Here is a 25,915-nt window from a genome sequence, read left to right as displayed (position 1 = left end):
CCAAGCAAGCAACAACAACAAACTCAGCCCTATCCCAACTTAAAGGGGTCAGCTACATGGATCCAAACACAACGAAGGAAAACTAAGGGGAAAAAAAAAATGGATGGGGACAGAGAAGAGAAATGGAAAATGACAAATGAAAGATGCAATATGAAAGATGAAAGATTGTAAGAGGAAAGACGCCCAACCCAGCACGGCAGGAAAATCTCAGCTAATTAAATGACCAACCAATAGGTATTTATCATGTTTTTGCAAAAAAAAAAAACTTTTTTGGGAAAAATTGTTTTACTTGAATCTGTTGAATGTGGTCAAATCTTCACCAGTAAGCAGCAATTGATCACTTTGGAGTGATGTGGCAGCCCCCAACAGTGTATTCCAGCAATCGATCTCTTTGGAGTGATTTTGCTGTTTTGTGCAAACTGAGACTGTCCTTGGTGGGGTGGACACTGCCCATTTGCTTTACTTCATTTCACTGTATGTGGATTGCAGTAACCTATAATGCACGTTTATCAGTGGATTTTTTTTTATCTAAGACCTCTATTGGTGTCACGACCCAAACGCAGATACAGATAAAGGTACAGCCCTCACAGGCGCTGATCAACAATCGATAATCATTCACAAAATCATGCATAAAACAAACTCATCAAATTCAAGTCTCAACAAAAATAATTAAATCGTAAATCTTAAACCCCAAAATGTACCTACTGGTGGCAATCTAAGGTATGTCCTTAATTTAAACTTCAAATCACCCTATCAGAGTTTACATAAAGTAACTTGCTACTACATCCATCTACTAAAATAAAAACAAATTACAAGAAAACTTTGAATCGCCCTCGAACTCCATGGCAACCAGTACCTCCATTCTATCCCCCTTTGAAATGTCAAAATTAATGGGAAGAGCTCAACAACCCAGTAAGACAAAAAATAGTAAGAGTACAACACCACAAAAAAAAAAAAAAAAAAAAAAAACCAAACATTCACGACAATTAAATCAAACACTTTTTAAATTTTCTCAAAACAACATTACTCGATAAAACACTTGCTTGATATCCCAACACATTTAATAGAACTTTGTCATTTGAAATCACCCTTTTATCACTTTAGTCGTCACCATGGTTCGAGATCTCGTCGAGTTTCTCGGTTTCATGAGATAGCAAGTCAAGATAGGAGTCGGTTCCTAAAACTGCAATATCTCGCCGAGATCACGATTGCCATTTCTCTGTTTTTTTTAGTTATAAAATTTCAATATCTCGGTATCGAGTTATATGGTTTTTTACCCAGTTTTCATGACCCATATGCCCATAGGCCCATTTTTTTAAAAGAGAGCAATGTACAGAACTCGGAAATCTCAAGTTCTGTCCAAAGCTCTCTAAAGTTTAGAGAAAAACACTCCAAGAGCTGTCTTGCTCTCAAATTTCTTCCTATTTCTCTCAAATCTTTGGTGGATTATGATGTTTGAAGTGAGATTCAAGTGGTAAAGTGAAGATTCAACTCCAAATCATCACCTATTTGTAGGATTTCAAAGGTATTTTCTAATTTTTCCCAAATCTATTTTTTTCAAAAAAAATTGTGTAATACTTGTTAGATTCATGTGGTTTTGATATATGTTAAACATATATAGAGTACAACTCGTCGCCTACCAACGAGTAGAGTAGGTTGTTTTAGACTTTTAGTACGACTCGTCGCCTACCAACCTATGGTCCAAAGTAAAACTCATATTTGGACTTGTTTTTTGGCAAATCTGGGCATGCCATTGTGTTTAAATGGCCTGAAATAGGCTGGATACCAAGTTTTAGACCCAAAATATGTGTAAAACCCACCGAGTTGGGGGTCCGAGTAAAAATAAAAAAAAAATTGCACCAACTCGCCAAGATCTCGCAGAGATCTCGACTCGACTAGGTTTCTGGCTTGGCCGAGATGCCACCGAGACCCGAGTCTTAGAACCTTGGTCGTCACTGAGGGAAACAGACTGCCACCGCCCATAACACGAGAGGAACATGGCCCCCTTATAATCACTTGCGATCACTTACTGTTGTCACCCACTTTATGACTAATTATACACCACTGACAACTCATTTTTGCACCGTAGATATGATTTCCGTGGCTCCACGGAATACCTCTCTGGTGGCTGACTCTCTACGCACGGGGCAATCTATTTACCCTCAAACACTTACGATCATACAATCACTTACGATCACTTACTGTTGTCACCCACTCTGTGATTAATTATACACCATTGACAACTCATTTGTGCATAGTGGGTATGATTTCTGCTGTTCCACGGAATACCTCTCTGGTGGCTGTGACTCTCCACCGGCATAGGGTAGTCTATTTACCCTCAGACACTTACATCACATACTACTCTTTAACACCCACACTTTTAAACACTCTTTAACACCCACACTTTTAAACACTCTTTAACAATCACACTTTTAATATTACACCAAGTGAAAACATAGGTAAAAGTCTACAAGTAAGATCCAAAACTACTTTCTCAATCACTACACATAGATTCCATCATCCCTAGGATTCACTTACAGAATCACATGACACACTTGATCACTATTGAATCTCTATACATCGACAAATACTATGCAAATCACTATAATTCAGCATATCACGTTCAATGACAAACATTCCACATAAAACACAAGTCAAACATATCACGCACACACACACACACACACACACACACACATGTGGTGTACACTCACTATAATCCACTTACCTTAGTCTGCAAATATGTTATCCCCACCCTCTGAGTTCCAAGTTTCTGAAAAGTCACTATCTGCAATTATAAAGCGTTCCCTATTAATCACCTAATCCACAAACCAAACTGTTTCTACTTCCCCAAAATTTCAGCATAAGGTCCACAAATCAAAATAGGCTGAAACCTTGGTCGAAAATTACACTAGGTCGTACTAACACACACCCAAAATCTTGTTTATAAACTTTGGACAGATTTAAGCTAATCGAGGAAAAACTCAAATCTGGCACATAAGACAAATAAAAAAAAGAGATTTCTCAATCGCAACTGCAAATGACCTCAGAATGGGCACAAATCAGAATCGAGTTTCACCCCAGGTAGGCCAAAAAAACCCCAAAATCTCTTCCTAATCTGACCTACATTGGGTCCAGCGATTTGGGTCCCAAGTATAGTCCCAAAACCCTAAAACAGAATAGGTTTTCGATGTAGGGAAAACCAGAATTTAAACCTAAAACAGAAAAGGTTTTCGATGTAGGGAAAACCAGAATTTAACTCTAAAACAGAGGTTTTCGATGTAGGGAAAACCAGAATTTATCCCTCAAACAGAATAGGTTTTCGATTTTGGGAAAACAAGAATTTAATCCAAGTTTTGCTCCCATCAGATGTTATGGACTTCTAGGTAATGCATTAGGTTAGAAACAGTGTAATTCACATACGTGTAAAAACAGAAACATTAGATAAATCCAATCTGATCATAGATTTCAATTATAGATAAAAATTAGGTCAAAACCCCATTCAATTAGGGTTTCTAGGTGACTTGTTCTAGCAGGAATTTAGGTGGCCAGAATAGAGGGTAAACAGGATCGAGTCTCATTCCATGTGAGAACCATCTACGTTCTAAACATCAGCCACAACTGATGGCCTGATACACCAATAATAGTGTGGATTGGGGAAAAGAAAATCTAAGAGTTCCTAGGTAGGAAAAGAAATCACAGCACACAATAGATCACTTACCTGTTTTGGCTCTAATGTAGAATGGAAAAGAAAGCAGCAGCAGCCTTTCCTTGACAGCAGTTCTTCTTCCTCCTTCTTTCTCTCTTATGATCTCTCTTTTTTTGTTATTGTTGTTGTTATTCTCCTCTCTCGATCCCTTTCCCTTTATATGTTTTCCTCTCCTTTTTCTTTCTTGCGATCTCTCTCTCTCGCAATATTCTCTCACTCTCTCCCTATCTCTCTCCCTCTCTTGTGTGATATTTTCCCCCACTCCCCATCTCTGTCGGTCTCTTCTTCTCTCCCTCTCTTTTGCGATATTCTCCCCCATCCCTATCTCTCTATCTCTTTTTCTCTCTCACACGATATTTCTGTCCCTTTTTTTCCTTTTTTTTTAAGACCTACTCTCCTATTTTATCTCTACACTCTAGTCATTTCACGATTCTGAATCTCCCCCCTTTCCATGGTTTATTTGATAGGGTGGGGCCCACCAGCCTAAGGCTGAAATAAAATAAAATAAAAGATTTGATTAAAATGTCCACCCCCCCCCCCTAAGACTTGAACCTAAGACCTCTAACTAACTAAGGTCACAACCACTAGGCTGGCCCTTTAGTTATTCTTTTGTGTCTACAAATTTAATTTAAGTAGAGGTTAAAAGAATGGGAGGATAAAAGAAAGGTATCCCTAGGCTTCTAAATTTCTGGGGCATTACAGTTGGTGCTTAGAAGTGAGTCTGATCTTTACTAATCATAACTCTCATCCTGTGATCTTTGCTAATCACATCATTGTTACTCTATTGTAGGAGTGCCTTCCTTGAGAAAGGCTTATCCGCTTATGTGTAGCTGTTGGATGTGCACTTTTCTTTGTCTTTGTTTGAGCAGATTACTAATTACTACATACACGGTTTAAAGTATTAGTCTGTATTGTATTGTATTGGTATTGGTTGGTACCGATATGATACATACCGATACAAATCTTTTTTTTTTTAAAAGAAATTGTATGTCTCGATTGGTATCATACTGTATCGGCCAATACGGACCGATACTTTAGATACGCACATTAAAGGGTTCTGTGAGAGTATCGATACATATCAGTATGTATTGGACGAAACGGCTCAATACAGACTGATACGGCTCTATACATATCGATATGGTCAATATCAATCGATACACGTCAATACGGCCATTAAAGGCCCATGGTATGTATTGGACGAAATTGCTCGCTACAGACTAATATGGCTCTATACATACCGATATGGTCGATGTCAATCGATACACGTCAGTATGGCCATTAAAGGACCATGCGACTATCAGACTATGATTTTGTTTTTGAGATCAGAAATTGAAGGAGATTTCACATAAAAAGGTAGGTTTCAGAAAAATTTGATCTTGATGTTTCAATCGTGCTTTTTAATCCTATTTTTGGCTATAAATCGATAGATTTAAGTAAAACTTAGTTGATGCATCAAACTTAATCATTTGCAAGGATTTTTACTCAAATCGATGAAAGTCTCTTGTCTCGTTATACGTTGTTTTCCATTTTAGTGTTTATGCATGTTACATGTTATATATTGCTTATTTGTATTGTTTTTTGTTCCAAAAGTGTGTTTCCATGTGTATCTTGATCATTTCCAGGCATATTTGTAGCGTACGATACATATCTCCGATACAATGTCTCTTAAAATCGCCCTTCCGATATGATACCCGATGCCGATATTTCAAACCTTAGAGAGTTTTGGGTTCGAGTTGTAATGGATTTCTAAAGTAATCCTTAGGGGTTTACAATATAAGTAGCTCTATCTGAATAGTAGTGTAAAAGGAGTCTATAAATAAGGGTAGTAGGGATATCTGTTAGCACAGGTTTGTAATGGTTTTTGAGTTGAGCTTTGCTGAAATATGTGAAGAAATCTGTAGTCTCTGATTTTACTTGGTAGCTGCTTAAACATGAAGTGGTTGCTTTGGTGATCTGCTCTTCCAGTCATTATCATGATTAACTGCTATAATTTTCATGGAATGCATTTGCAGACTAGTCTGATTGTTTCTTGGTACCCTTTTGAATTCCTTATATGAATTCAGTTGTTGATGTCTCTCCACCTTATGTTTTGTTAACATTGCTGATTGCTGGTTTAGAGACTTGTCAACTTCTTTTAACCTCTCATGATTTAGGTTCATAGGTTGTGACTCTTTAGAAGGACGATTAACCTGCATGCATCCTCCCCCCACCCCACCCCACCCCACCCCACCCCCTTTGCTTTGGTTTTTTGTACTATTTTCTGGTGGTAAAATTATAAATATGTATGGTTTTGTATTTACTGTTTCATTTAGCTGTGTAGGTGATTCTTGAGTCTGAGATTGCTGAATTAAGCACTATCCAACCAATGGTAAACCCGTGTCAGGCACAATTGGATGATTCCCGGAACAACTCTGTGAACCATCAATCTCCTCAGATAGCACAGAAGGATATGTGTTTTAATTGTAACAAATTTGGTCATTGGGCTAGAGACTGCCCTGAGAAAGCCAAGACTAAGAAAGAGTTGCCTGCTGTCAGATCTTTTGATGGTCAATATTTACCTGAGATGGAGTGCCGTTGTGGTGTGGGAACTTGCCCCATTTTAACAGCCAAAACTCCGGAAAATCCTGGGAGAAAATTTTATAGGTGTCCTGGTAAAGATGTGAGTATAACTACTCTGTTTTCTCTCTTTGTGTGAATTTTTGTATAACAAATGGAAAAATCAATTCACAAGAGGCAGCAGTATAGAGGAACCAGTGAACCACTTGTATCATGACAAGGCCCAAGTCAATCAGGGCCTAAAAAATTATCACATCTCTACTAGAACATAGCTTGTGCAAAAATTCTATCTCACTACTCCCTTTTTGACTAATTTTTTAGCAAGGAAAGTAATATATCTATTTTTTCTTTCATCTAAACAAGATATGTTTGAAGTAAAGGAGAAAACTCTGATCTACGTAATCTAATTTTACGATCTCCTCTAGCCTGGTTTTTCCCCACATGTATCAAACAACCATATTGTGAGAGTCCCTCTCTTCCAGTAAATCTCAAAAGCCATATCAGTTGGCTTGCTTAAGCTCCTATTGCCATGCTTCCATCTCATGCTCAAATCTGTGATCTGATGCAATATTTCAGGGTAAAATTACATCTGGGGTAACTAACGTTTGGAGAAACTATGTATGGGGTACCTCAGGTTTGATACATTATGTTTTTCAGGTACTTCTTTTCATATTTCCAACTTTGGCCATGCCACCATCTCTTCCTCTTGTGGTAGTTCTTGCCGAATTAATGTGGAAAGTTTACAAGTCCGAGGACAGTGCTATTGGTTGACTGGGTATGTCGGATTTCGAAGGGCGGATTGGAGAGGTTGAGAAGTTTGTGAAGACAACGTTCAAATGATGCAAGTTCAGGTTGTGGTTGTGGTTGTGGATTGAAAGTTGATGACGGTCGAAGATTAAGGGACACTTCTAGAGAATGAATTAAAGAAACTGGTGTATATGACTGATGGAATTGACAGGTCTTTGAGTGAGTTGATGGCTGCCGGCTGGTATCATTACTAAGGAAGTTTTTAGCGGTTTTCAGACAAGTTGAAGAAGAGTAATAGATTGGAGTTTGGATGTGTTGAATGTTCATGGATTACCCATTGATCCGTGACCTGGACCCGGATACATTAAAGTGTCCAGGTTCATTATGCACATGTTGCACATGTGATTTGACTAGGATTTTATTACCTTTATTGTAATGATCTTTGATTATAAATAAAGAGGCTGTGGGCACATTGTTCATAAGCCATTATTCAAGGATTTCAACATGGCATTAGAGCCAATCCGAGAATATGGGATCTAAAAATTTCTTTCCTTTTTTTGTCTTTTTTCTCTCCTCTCCATCGTGAAGTCACCCTAGCAGCAGCACCTCCACCAGTCTTACACCAGCACTCCACACCACCGCCAGCCTCCCGCCAGCCCTCCGGCAGCCTTTCCCCACCTTTTTCACACCACCGCCTCCCTCCCGCGGCTCTCTCTCTCTTTTTTTCCCGCCTCCTTGTGATGCTTTTAGGCCCTCCCTTAGTGGTGAGTTGTCTCCCACCAAGGGCTCTTTTTTTCCCCTAAAATTTTCCCTTTATGCAATAAACAAATCTGTGATTTTTTTTCCATTATTATTTTTTTCTAACCAGTCACCATGCCTGCCAACGCTGACGTTACGTCTGCATCCTCTAGCCCTGACGGCACATCGCAGCGTGGCTTTCTTCCTTTTCCAGCCAGTCTTATAAAGTTAAATGGGGCCAGTTACCTCCTCTGGTCTCGTTCATGCTTGTTTGCAATCGGTTCCCGTGGTCTCTCTGGCTACGTCACTGGAACCTCTGTCAGGCCTGCTGAAATTGGTTCTGCCCAAGATCGGTGGGAGAATTTTAATTTTCTGGTTATGTCCTATTTGGTGAATTCCATGGAACAACAGATTGCCGGACGTTATCTTCTTCTCGATTCGGCGGCCAAGATATGGAAAACAACCAAGGACACGTATTCTCAAGTTGGGAATGCCGCTCAGTCCTATGAATTTCGTCAAAAGATTTACTCTACCAAGCAATTAGAGTTGTCCCTTTCGCAATATTATAACACCATGTGTACTCTGTGGCAACAGTTGGATTTTTGGGCACCTTTACGGCTACTAGTGCTGCTGATGCAACGGTTTACAGAAAATGGGAAGACGGTCTTCATGTTTTTGATTTTTTGGCCGGGCTCAATATTGAATTTGATCTGATCCAGTCTAATATTCTGAATCGTGATCCTCTACCTACTCTTGAGCGGGCATAGGCAATTCTTTTTGCCAAGGACAGTCGACGTATAGCCATGTTTAATCCTGTCCCTCAGGAACGATCGGCTCTTATTTCTGGTTCATAGTCTTCTGCCCGTGGCAATACTTCCTGTTCTGTTCCTAGTGATGGGCCATCTGGGGATTGCCCTCCTATTAAATGTGATCATTGTGGAAAGAAGTGGCACACAAAGGATCGTTGTTGGAAGCTACATGGTCGCCCTGCCGATACTCGGGGCCGGAGCAGGGGTGGTTCCAATTGGTCTACTGGCACACGTGCAAATCAGGCATCCGCTGAAGAAGAACCTGCGCAGTCTTTTTCTCAAGTTATGGCTGAACTTAATCATCTCAGGGATATGGTGACTCGTTTGGACACCTCTTCTTCGGCAGCTACAGCCTCTTCATTGGCTGCCTTTGCTGTTTCTGTGCCTTCTACTACTCCTACTACTCCTTCTCCAGGTATTTCATTTGGTGGGAACTGCTCCTCTGTCATTCCCGATTCTTGGGTGATTGAGTCTGGAGCAACCGACCATATGACAGGTTCTTCATCTCTTTTTTTCAAGTATTTTCCTTTATCTGGTCATACTAAAGCCTGTGTTGCTAACAGATCTCTTTCTTCTATCTCGGGAAAGGGATCTGTACAGTCCACATCTTCTCTTTGCCTTTCCTCTGTCTTGCATGTTCCAAAATTCTCTACTAATTTACTTTCAATTAGTAGTATAACCAGAGATTTAAATTGCAAAGTGACCTTTTTTCCCAACCATTGCTTGTTTCAGGACTTGGAGACGGGTCGTATGATTGCATGTGGTAAAGTGGTTGGTGGTCTTTATGTGCTTGATGGTGCGCCGGCAGCCTTGACATCTCTGTCTTCCTCTATTGAATCTGATTCGGCAATTTTGGAGTTGAATAATTGGCAGAAATGTTTGGGCCATGGGTATAAGGGTTTTATCTGATCTTTTTCTCAGTTTGGTTAAACGATGTAATAAATTTAATCTTTCTTGTGATGCTTGCATTTTGCCAAGCAAACTCGGACGGTTTATCCTATTTCTGATAGTAGAAGTTTATCACCTTTTAATTTGATTCATTCTGATGGTTGGGGCCCTGCCCGGTGTGTTTCTACTTTTGGCTTTCGTTGGTTTGTCACCTTCATTGATTGTTGTAGTCAGACCACTTGGGTCTACTTGATGCCCAATAAGAGTGATGTTTTTTGCTGTTTTACCCTATTTCATAAGATGGTTCAGACCCAGTTCGATGCCAAGGTACGAATTCTTCGGTCTGACAATGGCAAAGAATACATGGATGGTGCCTTTCGGTCATACTTGGAAACTCATAGGATTATCCATCAGACCTCTTGTATGGATACACCTGCTCAGAATGGGGTCGCGGAACGCAAGAACAGGCATTTACTTGAGATGGCTCGATCTCTGATGTTTGATATGGCTGTTCCCCCTCGTTTCTAGGGTGATGCGGTCCTCACAGCCACTTATCTTATTAATCGACTTCCCTCAAGAGTCTTAGGAGGACGCTGCCCGTTGGATGTTTTATTGGGCTCCTTGACTTTTGTTATACCACCAAAATTTTTTTGTTGTGTGGTGTTTGCCCGAAACCACCATGTTCATGGCAAGTTCGACCCAAAGGGACTTCGATGCATTTTTCTTGGCTACTCGGCTACTCAGAAGGCTACAAATGCTACCATCCTCCAACCAGAAAAATATTTGTTACCATGGATGTTGTGTTTCGTGAGTCCGAGGCCTACTTTTCATCACCGAAACCTCTGTAGGGGGAGATCATAAGTGCAGATTCAAAGGTCCCATTGATTGTTCTTCTGGATGTTCATGTACCTATTATAGAGGATTCTTCTGTGGAATTGGAGGATGAGATTACAAGTCAAGAACAAGAAATGGGACAGATTGAGCAGCAACCAGTTCAAGGGGAGAAAGATTTGAAGAATTATTCTCAGGGGACGTTTTTTCCTCCTCATGGACCATTGTACAAAGAGACCACTACCACACTACCTACTCAATCAGCACCTGTTTCGAGTTCTCCCACTCATTCTCCTGGTAAGCCTCCTTATGATCCCAGTTTGGATTTACCTATTGTTGTTCGGAAGCAAAGTGTAGTTGTACTCAACATCCAATTTCTAATTTTGTATCTTACAACTCCCTTACTCCTTCTTTCCTTACCTTTATGTCTTCGTTATCCTCTGTTATTATTCCTAACAATTGGCAGGAAGCAATAGTAGAGCAAAAATAGAAGGATGCGATGCATGAAGAAATGCGTGCCTTAGAGAAAAATCAGACCTGGGATTTGGTAATTCCTCCATTAGGAAAGAGACCCGTTGGCTGTAAATGGGTATTTGTTGTGAAGCATAAATCTGATGGTTCAGTTGAAAGGTATAAAGCAAGGTTGGTTGCCAAAGGGTTCACTCAAACCCAAGGAATCAACTATCAAGAAACCTTTGCTCCTGTGGCAAAGTTGAATACAGTGAGAGTCATCATTTCCTGTGCTGTGAATCAAGGTTGGGATCTTCAACAACTTGATGTGAAAAATGGTTTCTTACATGGAGAGTTGGAAGAAGATGTCTACATGGAGATACCTCCGGGTTTTGCCTCACCACACACTCAGGGAAAGGTGTGCAAATTGAAGAAAGCCTTGTATGGCTTAAAACAGTCTCCCCGGGCTTGGTTTGGTCGTTTCCATAGAGCTATGGTTTCTAATGGATATCAGCAAAGCAATGCTGACCACACGCTATTTGTTAAAAGGGTGGGACTGCATATCACTATTTTGATTGTCTATGTAGATGATATAGTGATCACCGGAAGTCATAAACAAGAAATTCAATGGTTGAAGACCTATTTGGGTACCGAGTTTGAGGTCAAGGACCTGGGCAGGTTGCGGTATTTATTGGGAATAGAGGTTGCCTACTCTACTATAGGTATATCTCTTTCTTAGAGAAAGTATACTCTCGATTTATTGAAGGACACTGGGATGCTTGGGTGTAAACCTGCTGATACACCTCTGGAACCCATAGTTAATTAGTTATCATGGCGACCAAGGAGCATGGATACCATGGTGTCGCCATGGCGACGCCTTAATAACTATGCTGGAACCTAACACATACTTGAAGAGTAAGGATGGTGATCCTATTGATAAGGGCAGTTATCAGAGGTTGGTTAGGAGATTGATATACTTGTCTCATACCCGACCAGATATTGCATTTGTAGTAAGCGTGGTCAGCCAGTTTATGCATGATCCTCACTCTTCTCACTTGGAGGTAGCATACCGAATCCTAAGGTACTTAAAGTCCTCTCCTGGTAAAGGAGTCCTTTATTCCTCACATAGTCATCTCCGGGTAGAAGCTTATATTGATGTGGATTGGGCAGGCAGCCCTGATGATAGAAGGTTCACCTCTGGATATTGCACCTATGTTGGAGGAAATTTGACTACTTGGAGAAGAAAGAAGCAGGCAGTGGTTGCTCGGTCAAGTGCTGAAGCTGAGTTTTGAGGCATAGCACAAGGCATTTGCGAACTTCTTTGGCTCGAAGGACTTCTACAAGGTCTTGGATTGTCAGTTGACCTTCCAATGAGACTCTATTGCGACAGCAAGTCCGCAATCAGCATTGCCCATAATCCAGTCCAACATGATTGCACCAAACATGTTGAGATTGATCGGCACTTTATCAAGGAAAAACTGGAGCAAGGGGTCATCTATGTTCCGTTTGCTCAGTCTAGTGATGAAGTGGCTGATATTCTTACCAAGGGAATTGGTAGTAAATTATTTTGTTCTATTGTTAGCAAGTTGGGCATGTTTGACATGTATGCACCAACTTGAGGGGGAATGTTGAATGTTCACGAATTACCCGTTGATCTGTGACCCGGACCCGGATACATTAAAGTGTCCAGATTCATTATGCACATGTTGCACATGTGATTTGACTAGGATTTTATTTCCTTTATTGTAATGATCTTTGATTATAAATAAAGAGGCTGTGGACACATTGTTCATAAGCCATTATTCAAGGATTTCAACATGGCATTAGAGCCAATCCGATAAGGACCAGTCTACCTGCATAAGAAAGGAGCTTGCCTTTCCACAACTGCAATCTTTTCCTCATGAGGTTCAACATGGGGGTACAATGGTGAGCAGTGAGCCTAGCCGGGATCAAAGGAAGGCCCAGGTACTTGACCGGAAGGTGCCCCTCTTGGAAGCCTGATTTGTCAAGGGATTCCACTTTGTAAGCCTCAGAAAGACCCGTAAAGAAGATGAGCGACTTGGAGGGGTCGATGCGTAGACCCGATAGCTCATGAAATTGCTGCAGGCAAAGCAGAATGCACTCAAGGGAGGCAATGGAAGCCTTTGAAAACATCATTAAGTCATCAGCAAAAGCAAGGTGGGTAAGCTTTAAAGCTTTGCACTTCGGGATAGGAGGGATAAGCTGCTGATCAGTATAGGTCAGAATTTGCCTAGAGAGGACTTTCAAGGCCAAAGCGAACAAGTAAGGGGATAGAGGGCACCCTTGTCGAATCCCCATAGAAGCTCCAAAATAACCCGCTGGACTGCCATTAATAAGGACCGAGAACTTTGGGGAGGAGATGCAACAGCTGATCCAGTAAACAAAAGGGATAGGGAATCCCATCTTGATCATGACATGAGAGATATAATCCTACCTTAAAGAATCAAAGGCCTTGTGGATGTCAATCTTCAGAAGGATAGCCGGGCTATGATTTTTCCTGTCAAAACCTCTAACAATATCATTGCAGCGCAGAATGTTGTCAGAGATGTTCCTTTCTGGAATGAAAGTAGATTGGTTGTCACTGACCAACAAATCCACAACAGTCTTGAGTCTTCTGGCTAAGATCTTAGCAATAAATTTGTAGAGGATATTGCATAAGGCTATGGGCCTGAAGTCATTCATAGTTGAAGCTCCTTCCTTTTTAGGGATGAGTCAAAGGAAAGTATGGTTGACTCCATTGATCTGGCTGGGATTGAAGAAGAAGCTTTCAATGGCTGTAATGAGGTCCACTTTGATGATGTCCCAGGCAGCAAGAAAGAAACCCATGCTAAAACCATCCGGCCCAGGAGCACGTGACACTTTAAGGGAATGAATAGCTTCCAAAATCTCATCTTCTTTGGGGATGGAGCTCAAGACATCAATGTGACTAGCAGGGAGGAACTTGTTGAGCAAGGGGCTTTGCAGAGGAGCATCTCCCAACAAGGGGGCATTGAAGATGCCCTTAAAGTGCTGAACAGCCAAGTCCTTTATATCCTTGACAGTAGTAGCAAGAGAACCATCATTGGAAGTCAGCTGGGTGATGGAGTTTGCATGGACATTTGCGTTAACTGAACGATGGAAGAAAGCAGTATTTGAATCCCCCAGATCAAGCCATTTGATCCTGGATTTCTGCTTTAGGAAGCTCTCTTCCCGGGATAGCGAAGAAGTGAGCTCAGCTGAAATGGTCTTCTCGGCATCAGCAACGGTAGCATTGTGCATGTCTGCCTACAGCTGAAACTGAACAGAGGCCAACCTCTCTTTGCATTCAGTAACTTGTAGGGAGATGTCACCAAAGGTGTTCCTATTCCAAAGCTTGAGAGCTTCCTTGACATTGCGAAGCTTTCTGGAGAAGGCTATAAGGGGAGTGGAGAAAGCAAGCACAGGTATAGACCAAGCATTTAAAACCGTGGGTTAGAAGGAGGTATGAGAGGACCACATGTCAAAATACTTGAAGGGTTTGGGCCCAAAGGAGATGTAAGGCTGGATGGCAAGGGCTATGGGGGAGTGGTAAGATATGTCTAGGTTATCAAAGGTAGCCTGGGAGGAGGGGAAGGAGGTGAGCCAAGCTTCATTGACAAGCACTCGGTCCAGCTTGCAACTGATACGATGGCTACCAGATCTTTGTTGCTCTAAGTGAGAGGAAAACCTGTCCACCGGAGATCATTGACCACAATGTCATCAATGCAAGTTATAAAACTGTCCATAGCCTCCGAGTCAAGATGATTGCCACCTTGTTTTTCATAACTAAAACGGGTGACATTGAAGTCGCCCCCCAGACCCCCAGGGAGAGCTCCGATACTGTTGGCAGTGACATGCAAATCATCCCAGAGAAGGGTTCTTTGGATGGGGCAGTTGAGAGCATAGATAGCAGTAAAGAGAAAGGAATCAAGGCCTAAGGGATCAGAGAAGTTAAGGTGGATGAATTGGGAGGAAGAGGAAAGGAGGGAGACAGAGATTTTTCTAGGATCCCAAATAACCCAGATATACCTGTTCGAATGGTAGGAATAGTTTGAAATAAGGGACCAGCCTGGGGCAATGGACGAGAATATTTGCTGAGTTTTGCTCCTTGATATGAGTTTCAAGGAGGCAGCAGAAGACTGAGCGAGAAGAGTGAATTCTGGAACGGACAAAGGCTTTCTTCGAGGCAGAGTTTAGGCCTCGGGTATTCCAGATAAGGCCTTGAATCATTGAGATAAAGGGAGAAGGGGCAGAGAAGATTTGCTGGAGTTATGATGGGGCTGAACAGCAGGTGTGTCGGGTGAAGGAGATGAAGAAATTGGGTTTTGGGGCAGGGATGGGTTAGAAGAAAGACCCGACCCGTTACTGATGGGTATAAAAAAAAGACCCGCTAAGATAGCTTGGGCCGAAGTAGAGGGGTCTTCGCTCAAAGTACCAAAACCAAGGACATCGTTTGTAGTGGGCCCCAAGGATGACGTTGGAAGGAAGCCTGACGTGGAGTTTATCTCCAAAAGGCCAAGGAGAGACGAGGCTCGAGATAAAGTCGCTGAAGCAAAAGGAAGCAAAGGAAGACTTCCCAGGGGGAGCAGCGATGGCAGAGCTACAGTCGCGATGGGGGGGTCAACGGGAGAGCTGGAAATGGGAATATCAGGGCCTGGGTCGTCTGACATTCTGGACCTGTTGCAAGGCAAGACATCAAAGGGGAGCTTTTCGGGGCAATCGAGAGCCTCTGTGTCATCGTCATCAGTCAAAAGGCTGTATCTGTTCCGACTTCTGAGTTAGAGCAGACTGCAGAGGAACCCTGAAAGAGTCATCGCTGCCAATCGTCTGCATCGCCGGAGCTTGTAGAGGGTTCCGATGACCAGATCTATTTCTTCTTCTACCCTTGGACTTGCGACGGTGACGGAGAGAGCTATGGGGCATAGGGGTCATCCCTTCCGCAGCCGACGGAGAAACACCAACAGGCAAAGTAACACCAGCATCCACCACTTCAGAGGGCTCAACCGAAGGAGGGGAGCAAAGCTTGGAGTCGTGCCCGAAGGTTTTGCAGACTGAGCAATGGGGCGGCTTCCAATCGTAGTGTATTTCTTGCTCAAAGGAGTAGTCATCTCCTTCTTTAACAGTGATGAAAGTGGGTAGCTCATCTTGCGCAGACACTTCCACGCAAAGCCTAGCATAAGCCAGACGGTCCTTGCGTCTAGTCCTCACATCGGAAAATAAAGGCTTGCCCAAGACAGATCCCAGAGAACTTAACCCATCGGTGCACCAGTAATGAAGTGGCAAACCAGGCAAAGTAATCCAAAGGGGAATCGAAGTTAGGTCCAAATGCCGGAGTTGAAGGTCATGATGCCACTGCCGGAGAAAAAATGGCTTCTTACCAATCAGCCAGGGGCCCCTTTCTAAGGGTTGAAGCTTGTCTGCAGCAGAGAAGAACTTAAAAAGGAAGAAGCCTTTATCTAGTAGAGAAACATCCAGGGTTCCTTGAGGTTTTAACTACTTGGAGAGAGAAGCTTTGACAATATGGAATGGCGGGCGTGAGCCAAGGAAGTTACCAACCAAGCTATTTTCCCAAAGCTTGACTTCAAAGTCCAGAACAGCAGCAGGGCAAACGGCCACCTTGTTCGAACCATCCATGCCAGGGGAAACATAATGGAGAGGTAAACCATCAGAGCAAGGAGTAGAAACAGGGTTGAAGAGAGAAGCCCAAGGAGCAGGAGAGGTTAGATAGGAAGCAGGGGAGGAGGGACCAGGAGGGGGAGGAGGATGAGAAGGAATAAGGTTGCAGGAGGAGAACAGCATCCCAGAAGGAGATGCAGCCGGAGATTGAGCCAAGAGGGCCAGCCAAGAGGGCCGGCAGGGACTCCGGTTCTTGCTTTATGATTAGCAGTTGTTCTTAGATTATCATTTGATAAGCACATTAATTGTATCCCAAATCTTTAATCTTAAATTCTTTTTCCTAAAGCACATTAATTGTATGTTCATTAGGAAAAGAATTTAAGATTAAAGATTTAGGAAAACTTAGGTATTTCCTTGGTATCAAGGTTGCTCGCTCTTCTCACAGTATCTTGTTGTCTCAAAGGAAGTATAACCTTGACCTTTTTTCAGACAGAGATGTTAGGCTACAAACCTACAAATACACCCCTTGAGGTTAATGTTCATCTCATGAGTAAGGATGATGAACCAGTTGATAAAGGCTGATATCAGAGATTGGTTGTACGTTTGATCTATCTTTCCCATACTCAGCCAGACATCGTTATGCTGTAATAAGCTTGGTCAGCCAATAGATGCATGATCCCTACTATACACATTTAGAAGCTGTGTTTCGAATCCTTCGTTATTTGAAGTTAGCTCCTGGGAAAGGTATGCTATTTTCTTCCCATGATTACATGCGTGTAATAGCTTTTACTGATGCTGACTGGGCTAGTTCTACTGATGACCGGCGATCCACATAAGTAAATTTGTTGGTGGTAACTTTGTTACCTAGCGTAGCAAGAAGCAAGCTGTGGTTGGTCGACCTAGTGGTGAAGCAGAGTTCGCACGATAGGCTCACGATATTTTTGAATTGCTATGGCTTCAAGGTCTTCTCTAGTATCTTGGTGTTGCAGTTCAACTCCCTATGATGGTATGCATAGTTCGAGAACTCGCGAGATTTCGTCGAGTTTCTTGGTTTTTTGAAAAGCCGAGAAGAGACTGAAGGCGATTTTCAAAAGTGTCATATCTCGCCGAGATCTTGGATCTCGATTCGATATCTCGTTTGAACCATTTTTATTAACAATCTAGTCCATATCTCGCCGAGGTCTCGGATCTCGGGTCAATATCTCGGTTTGATCCATTTTTAATACCCATCTGCCATTTTAATGGCCCCTCTACCATTTTAATACTCACCTATCGTACTCTCTCTTAGTCTCTTCTTCCCAAAACCCCCCAAATGTACTCTCTTAGTCTCGTCTTCCCAAAATCTACTCTTTTCTTCCCAAAACTACTCTCTTTCTTCAATTTTTGGATGGATTTCAAGCCTTGAACTGTGATTCAGCTGCACAGTTGAAGATTCAACTCCATTTTTACAAGAATCATCACAAATTTGAATCACAAACTATGTGTAGAATAAGGTATTTTAGTACTTTGTCGCCCTCCACGCCTACAAACCTATGGTCCGAAGTGAAACTCATATTTGGACTTTGTTTTTGCAAAATCTAATAGTGCCATTGTGTTTAAATGGGCCTAAAATATGCTGAATACCAAGTTTCAGATCCAAACTAGGTCTAAAACCCATCGAGATTAGGCTTCAAGTCGGAAAAAAAAAATTGCACCAACTCGGCGAGATCTCGACTCGACTCGGTTTTTCCTAGAACCAAGTTGGTACCAAGATCCGTGTTTTAGAACCTTGATGCTATATTGTGATAGTAAATCAACCATTATTTCATCAAAGAAAAGTTAGAACATGGTGTTATTTGTGTTCCTTTTGTAAAATCTAGTGATCAGAGTAGGTGTTTTTACTTAGGGACTTATTATTAGGGTTTCTTATCCAATTATAAGCAAGTTGGGCATGTTTGATATCTATGCACCAACTTGAGGGGGAGTGTTGTAAATTGTAATATGGGTATTAAGGTAGATTTGTCCCTAGGGGCAGTACTGTACTTGTACCCTATTCCATTCTATTCTATTGTAAATAAAGAGCCTATGCCTCTGCCAATTGACACGTCATCATTCCCCAAATCCCAACAATTTCAAATATCACAGATGCGTTTGTGACGTGAAATAGCTAAAGAGATCTAGCATTCTGCTCATGAGATGAATTAAGTGATTACAACTTCCTTTGGGAACCCATCAATATGTACAGTGATATTTTACTGACCAAGATGGTCTTAGGAGTCATATTTGTGAAGTCCTTCGCAGTTTAGTTTATCATCTCTTCTTGTGAGCCTTAACTTTTCATTGTGTATCATTTCACATTTTCTTGTGTTATATATTATCGTAGTGAATTTTTTTCATGATTTGAATTGTTCAGGGTGAAGATTGTCACTTTTTTGAGTGGTGTGACGTTGCTAAAGTTGATCAGAACTGTGATGTTCCTCAATCTTCAAAACCTAAGTGTGCTTGTGGGGCTGGAATATGCCGTATAGAAATAAAAAAAGATGGGAAAGATGTGGGTCAGAAGGTCTTTGTTTGCCCGATAAAAAAGGTATAACTGCAACCTTCGACTCTTTATAGTTAATAATTATCTGATAGTCTTGATGCTTGTATTTAGTTAAAACTTTTGGTATTCTTCATTTAGAACAATTTCCTGGTTTCTTGATGTGCTCATTCATGGTGACCATGTAACCAAGGTTCGAAAACTCGGGTCTCGGTGCTAACTCGGACCCTTGAAAAATCGAGTCGAGTCGAGTCGAGATCTCGGCGAGAGCTCGCCGAGTTGTTGCACTTTTATTTTTCTCGACTCGAAGCCTCGTCTCGGTGGGTTTTAGACCTAGTTTAGGTCTGAAACTTGGTATTCAGCCTATTTTAGGCCATTTAAACACAATGGCACTATCAGATTTTGCAAAAACTAAGTCCAAATAGGAGTTTCAGTTAGTAGGAAAGCAGGACAGACACTTACTTATGCTAGAAACCAGGACAGACACAGGACAAACACACTTATTTATGCCTAATATCATTTAAGTAAATGATATTGCATTTACTTAAGATATTATTCATAAATAAGCAAATACCCCCCTATTTGAATCCAAGAAAAATAGTTAAAAAATCAAATTCCAAAAGGAAAAAAAATCAACCCCCCAGTTCAAGAACAAAAACTGGATTTTCGGCGTTAGGTGCAATTTTCAAACTTTCTAACGCAACTAGATTTTGACAGCATTCGTGCACACCGAATTAAGTTTGACCAGTACATAATTCTTTCAATATAAATCAGATTTTAGCAATCTTGGACTTGTTGGAAAGCTTTGTATACTTAGCAATCTTGGACTTGTTGGAAAGTTGTGTTTTGAAAGCTTTCCAACAAGTCCAAGATTGCTAAAATCTGATTTTTTAAATTGACTTTTTAACAATTTCATTTACTTAAATGATATTAGGCATAAATAAGTGTCTGTCTTGTCTGTCTTGGTTCCTGGCATAGATTCCTGACATAGATAGGTGTCTGTATACCAAGAATTTCCAGCAAGATCTCGAGATCTAGCACTCATGTAAAGGACCTAGATGGGCATTTTCCTATGTCAAACCGATATCTCGGAGAGATCTCGCCGTGATCACAATATCTCGCCGAGATCTCGCCGAGAAAATGCACTTTTAGAATGCGTATGTGATCTCGACTCGAGATTTTGAAAAACCGAGATCTCGCGAGTTCTCGAACCTTGCTTGATGTAACTTCCGTCCATAGTTGTCAAGCCGACTAGGCAGCCGAAGGCGTTGGGAGGGTGCCCAAGGATTTCAATACCGCTATTTGGTATCGTATAAGAAGGGTGATTTTAAGAGACATATTGTTATGTATCAGAGAGATGCAAGATACGCTAAAGATACCCATGAAAAATAGTGTTAAAACACTATAAATATGCAATACATGCAATATATCATGTAGAAGAAAGAAAACTGAGTATGATGAGACGTTAGTATTAAATTGATTGTGTAAAAAATTATTTATCCACCTGTGTCCCCCTTTGGATAGTCTGCCGTATTAGAGCTCTTGTATGATACACACATTGTTTCCACCCTTTCCTATAAGGTCGGCCTTTTAGAGGAAGCAGTTTCAACATTATGTAGTGTTGGTTGAACCGTGGGTCAGAGAGAGGAAATAAAATAATGGAATTGCTTGTATTAATGAGAGAAAGGCCCCTCTATTTATAATAGAGGGGAAGTTACAAATAATAGAAGCTAGGCGATGTGGGACTAAAACCCACATAGCCGACATAAGCTAATAACACTTAATAACATAAAAATAACCCCAAAAGGACTAGAATACCCCCTCGGTATTCTGGTGTACATTATTCTAACACTCCCCCTCATGCTGGATTATATAAATATGAAAGAAGGAAGATCCAGCGTGGACTAAAGAAAAAAACTCTCTACTAAAGAAAAACTCTCTCCATAACAATGCTAACACTCCCCCTCAAGTTGGCGCATGTAAGGTACTAATGCCCAACTTGAATGAAAAATGGGAAAAATAAGTTGTAGCGGAATTCAGCTCCAAAAGGAATGCAGCTCCCAAATAGACCTTCAAGAGCTTGAAAAAAATAGACCTTCAAACTTGGGCAGACTTGATCAATTGTTACCAATCTTCAACAATTGTCCAGGGATGAATCTCTGACTGATAATCTTGAAGGTAAGTAACTAGGGCAGCAAGCAGCGGAAACAACTAAACTGTAGGACCTCACATGGGCAGGCAATAACCAAACATCTTCAAAACTTTTAACACCAGCCTCCCCCTTACGGCAAACGTAACCCAATAACAAGGTAGATACTTATTGGCAATGGTGAAACCTCTGACCTTCTATGTTTTGCACCAAGTGTCCCTGCATGTTCTGCTCTCTGCAATGGCTGCAGGTATACTGTATATAATCCCCCCCTCACGTGTAGTGCACGTGGACATAACAGAGATTCGGTTAGCGATAGGGCAAAACATAACATTCCAGAATGGTTCAGTGGCTGCTAAGTGTAATGGAAAAAGAAGAAATGGTAAAGAAGAGAATACCATTAACTTCCAAGGGTGTTATGGGTAATGCCAAAGGTATGTTTTGGGAGGTGGTGAAGGAAAAACAGCAGTGGGATAATGGAGTAGGATTAACTTGGGTAACATTGAAAGCTCCAACCTTCTTCCATCAATCAAACAAACACTTTGAATGGAAACCCCTGCAGGGGAGAAACTCTTAACCCCAATATTCAGATCTGAAAAATATACAAATCTGATTCGAAGTAAGGAAATGCTCCAATTGGCAAGGCTTGTTCAATCTTCAAATAGGGAGGAACAATTGTGCAAAAGATTCCATGGTAGAAAATCCCACATGCTAGACAGTACAAAGAAGATATCCGGACAGCTATGAATGGAAGTAGCCTCAACAAAACTGGATCAGATCTGAATTTGTAACAATGCTAGTATGCAAGCTCCAAAGTATGTCGGATATTAACCAGAAAGGCTCCACATGACCGAATAGTTTCGTAGGTGCAACCAAAAGATCGTGGAACACACTGTGGTTATCCCAAATAGGCTGATCTCTAGGGTAGTAGATTCGAGTGTTCAATAACAAGAGAAATTCGATCTCCAATAAGAGGAAACACAGTCACAATTATAGGGCAGCAGTATTCCACATGTAGGCAGCAGTAACACATCAACTAGTCATGCTTACAGAAGCCAATCAATAACACCAGCCAGGTAGGTAGTGAAGCTCATAATAACCAGCCAAATAAGATAATTAACCAGCCAAATCCATAGGCAGTTGAAGCAGCCAGCCATATAGGAACAAGATAAAAAAAACAGCCTGATAATTGAAGAAACCAAGCCAACAGAATGAACTGAAATTTTTTACAAAAAACCTGATGTAAGATGCTGAATAATGGGCTGAATACTCCTCTGATATGTATAAGACTCTCCTCAAAATATGAGCTTGATAGGAAAACCCTAACCCTAAAATCGATTGTTGTCAGGGTTTTAGAAAACCTTGAAATTGAGATCGATTTAGGGAAAGGGGGCTGTAATTGCTGATGTAGGCATGTAATAGATGCTGACCAAGGCTGCTAGAATGGAACCTCTAAGGTGAACAATCAATCTCCAGTAACAGTGAGACCTGATCTTCAAAGGGGAGAGACTCCAAAAAATCGCAGAAGTAGAGCAGGGCAGCATCACAGCACAACACCAGCATAAAGGACCTTCTTCAAGCCTTGAACTGATGAAGGAGAGTTCTCTTTTAAGGTAGAACCACCTCCAAAGCACTCGAACAGCAGCAAACATCCCTAGCCCAAATCGATTTTTATCAGAGTTTTGGAAAACCCTGAAAAGAAGATATCGATTGGGGTAGGGGTCTTCAAAAAACTTGGATAGGTGCAATATTGAGGTCGACTGGTCCTTGAAGTGGGAGTAATCAACCCTCCAAAAATTAGCAAAAACTGAAACCTGAAAGTCAGGGTGTTTGGCAGATAACCAAATTAGCAAGTTAAGGAATTTTTGCTGTAGAAACAAATCCAGCCATCAGAAAGGGTCCAAACTTAGGTTGAGTAGGGCTTGTAGTAATAGGGAATCACCCCAAAAAGATCAGCTACATCTGCAAAAGGAAACACCAAAAATCGATTGGAGTCAGGGTTTTGAAAAACCCTGACAAGTTTAGATCGATTAGGGTAGGGGCTGGAATAAATAATAATTGATGGAGAGAAAGAAAAGAGGGATGTTAGGTGTAGGAATAGGGTAACATTTGGCTGGAAAAAGGCTGCACAGGGTGTTCCTCTGTTAGAGGATCAGGTGTATCGAAATCTGATCTCAAGGAGGGAGGAACTCCAAATCGCAAAAAGCTTCCAGCAGGTTTTTTAATAAAAAGCGATGGGAGGAAAAGGGGGGGCAGCACTAAATCATCGACATATGTTTACCTCATTAGTGCTGCCCCTGTTTTTTTGGGCTGAAAGGGAGAAAAACAGAACCAGAAAAAAAACAAGAAAAAAGAAGAAGAAGAGAAGATCGATTGGAAGGAAGGAGGGAGAAATTAGGGTTTTTCTTCTCTCTAACCTAGATCAGACCAGCTCTGATACCATGTTGGTTGCACCGTGGGTCAAAGAGAGGAAATAAAATAATGGAATTGCTTGTATTAATGAGAGAAAGGCTCCTCTATTTATAATAGAGGGGAAGTTACAAATAATAGAAGCTAGGCGATGTGGGACTAAAACCCACATAGCCGACATAAGCTAATAACACTTAATAACATAAAAATAACCCCAAAAGGACCAGAATTCCGTGGGGGTATTCTGGTGTACATTATTCTAACATGTATAAAGAATGAGGATTTTACATAGAATAATAGTCTGATACTATATAGAGTTGCGGGGTGGTTCAAACTTGGAGTTGGAAGTGGTTTTTTTTTTTTGGCGAATAACTAATTCATTACCAAAAGGGAGAAGGGGGGGGGGAGCTATACAAAGAGCCGAAGGAGTCGGGCCATCAGAACGAAGAAGGGAAACATCAAAACCCCAGGATACAACAATATGCCCATTGCTTAGGGTATCAACAAGAGGCTTAAGGGGGAGCATGTGAAGCTTGGAGCTAACATCAAAGAAGATGGCTTTCCAAATCATGTCGATGGAGCGAGAGTTGGAGGTCCATCTTCAAAGATTTCACTCCATCCAAATATGGGATATAGCAGCCCCAAACACAAGCTTGCCCGTGGTATCACAGATTTTACTACTTGAAAAGACCCTACTCAAGAGAGAAGAGGAGGGTGGGGGAGGGGGAGGGGGAGGGGGAGACCAGTATCCAAGGGAGATGATTGTGGTGGGGTAAATTTAGGAATGCCAATGGAATAAACCGAGCGAGCACCAAAGATATTGTAGAGGACTCCAAGGGGGTGTTAGTGGTCAACCCAAAGGGAAATAGAAGTCCCATTGCCTATCGCTGAGGAGGTAGTTGAAAGGGCTAAGGGGTGAAGGAGGATCTTGTGCCGAACCCAAGAGGGATTGGCGGGAAGGGGGACCGTCCAAATGGAGTCCCACTTGAGAAGGTTGGAGTAGACCCAGTCAACCCAAATAGAATCTTGCAGAGGAGATTTTCCAGATTAGCTTGAGAATGCCAGCAATGTTATCATCCCGAATTCTACGAATGCTAAGGCCACCTTCGGATTTTGGGAGACAAATGGAAGCCCAACTAATTGAGTGAAGAAATTTGGAAGATTCCTTATCGTTCTACAATAAGGAGCAAAAGAGGGATTCCATGGCAGAGATGGTGGATTTTGAAACACCATAAATACCGCATCAGTAAATGTAGGAAGATTGAAGGACTAATTTGATCAAAACAATCTTACCTGCAAAGGAAAGGAGTTTTCCCTTCCAAAGTTGGAGTCTTTTACAGATGAGATCCAGCATAGGGGCATGGAACTAAAACTCGCGAGATCTCGGTTTTTCCCAGGGTTGAGACGAGATGGCATACGAAAAAAAAAAGTGCAATAACTCGAGCGAGGTCTCATGAAATCTCGAGTTCTCGACCCAAACTCCTTTATATGAATACCAGATCTCGAGATGTCGGTGGGAAATCTTGGTATACAGACACCAATCTATGCAAAAATTGGTATACCGACACTTATTTATGCCAGAAACCAAGACAGACACTTATTTATGCCTAATATAATTTTTACTTAAGATATTATTCATAAATAACAAATACCCCCTTATTTGAATCCAAAAAAAATAGTTAAAAATTAAATTCCAAAAGGAAAAAAAGTCAACCCCCCAGTTCAAGAACAAAAAATGGATTTTTGGCGGTAGGTGCAATTTTCAACTTTCTAATGCTGGGGTTTTTCTCAAATCTAAAAATTCCATAAATTTCAATATGGTAAAACATTGCTAAAACCCAAAAGGGCGGTAAAATTCATTTGTTTTGATGTCCAAAAAAATGTTTTCATTTTAGAGTGATTTTGACAGCATTCGCACACTCCAAATTAAGTTTGATCGGTACATAACTCCTTCAATATAAATCAGATTTAAGCAGTCTTGAACTTGTTGAAAAGCTTTCAAACAAGCTCGTATTGGATGCATGGTCTTCTTCATTTGTTTTGATATATATATATATATATATATATATATATATATATATATATATAAATTGAGAGCCATTTTGGCAGGTTTAGGTTTGAGTTCACATGTTTTGCGATGGAGACTCCCACCAGGGATGCCCTGCCCCCTGATCCCCAACATCGCCATGGGGTTTCTGGTGGTGGGGCACCCTCCTTTGCTGCTATCGTGTCTCACTCGTTGTCGCTCCCTGCGGTAGAGGTTGAGATTAAGAAGGCATCGTCTCATTATGGGTGTCCTGCGGTCTTCTTCTCCAAAGACGAGTTGGTTCGATCGGAGGGGCCCTTTACGACTTCTCTCATCGCGAAGTGCAAGTATGGTAAGCCGTCGCTGTTTGTCATCAAGGATTGCATTCGCAAAGTGCTGCACTTACAGGGGGACGTGGTAGTGTCGACGTTGGATCCTCGGCATGTCTTGT

General features: G+C 41.4%; 1 protein-coding gene across 2 annotated transcripts in view; it reads left to right on the top strand.

Annotated features, from left to right (window-relative positions):
- LOC122670862 overlaps positions 1–25,915 on the top strand; it is a 161,765-nt gene that overhangs the window by 81,982 nt on the left and 53,868 nt on the right. The window contains exons 6-7 of one of the 2 annotated variants that reach the window (XM_043867873.1): positions 6,030–6,368; positions 18,755–18,928. In XM_043867873.1, the coding sequence (XP_043723808.1) occupies positions 6,030–6,368; positions 18,755–18,928 (513 nt within the window). The remainder of the gene's footprint in view (positions 1–6,029; positions 6,369–18,754; positions 18,929–25,915) is intronic. The other variant, XM_043867874.1, reaches the window with a different exon arrangement.

Source organism: Telopea speciosissima, chromosome 8, assembly GCF_018873765.1.
Source record: "Telopea speciosissima isolate NSW1024214 ecotype Mountain lineage chromosome 8, Tspe_v1, whole genome shotgun sequence".
Lineage (NCBI taxonomy): Eukaryota > Viridiplantae > Streptophyta > Magnoliopsida > Proteales > Proteaceae > Telopea > Telopea speciosissima.
The sequence above is the reverse complement of the archived record's forward strand: the minus strand, read 5'-3'. Positions and strand labels throughout refer to the sequence as shown.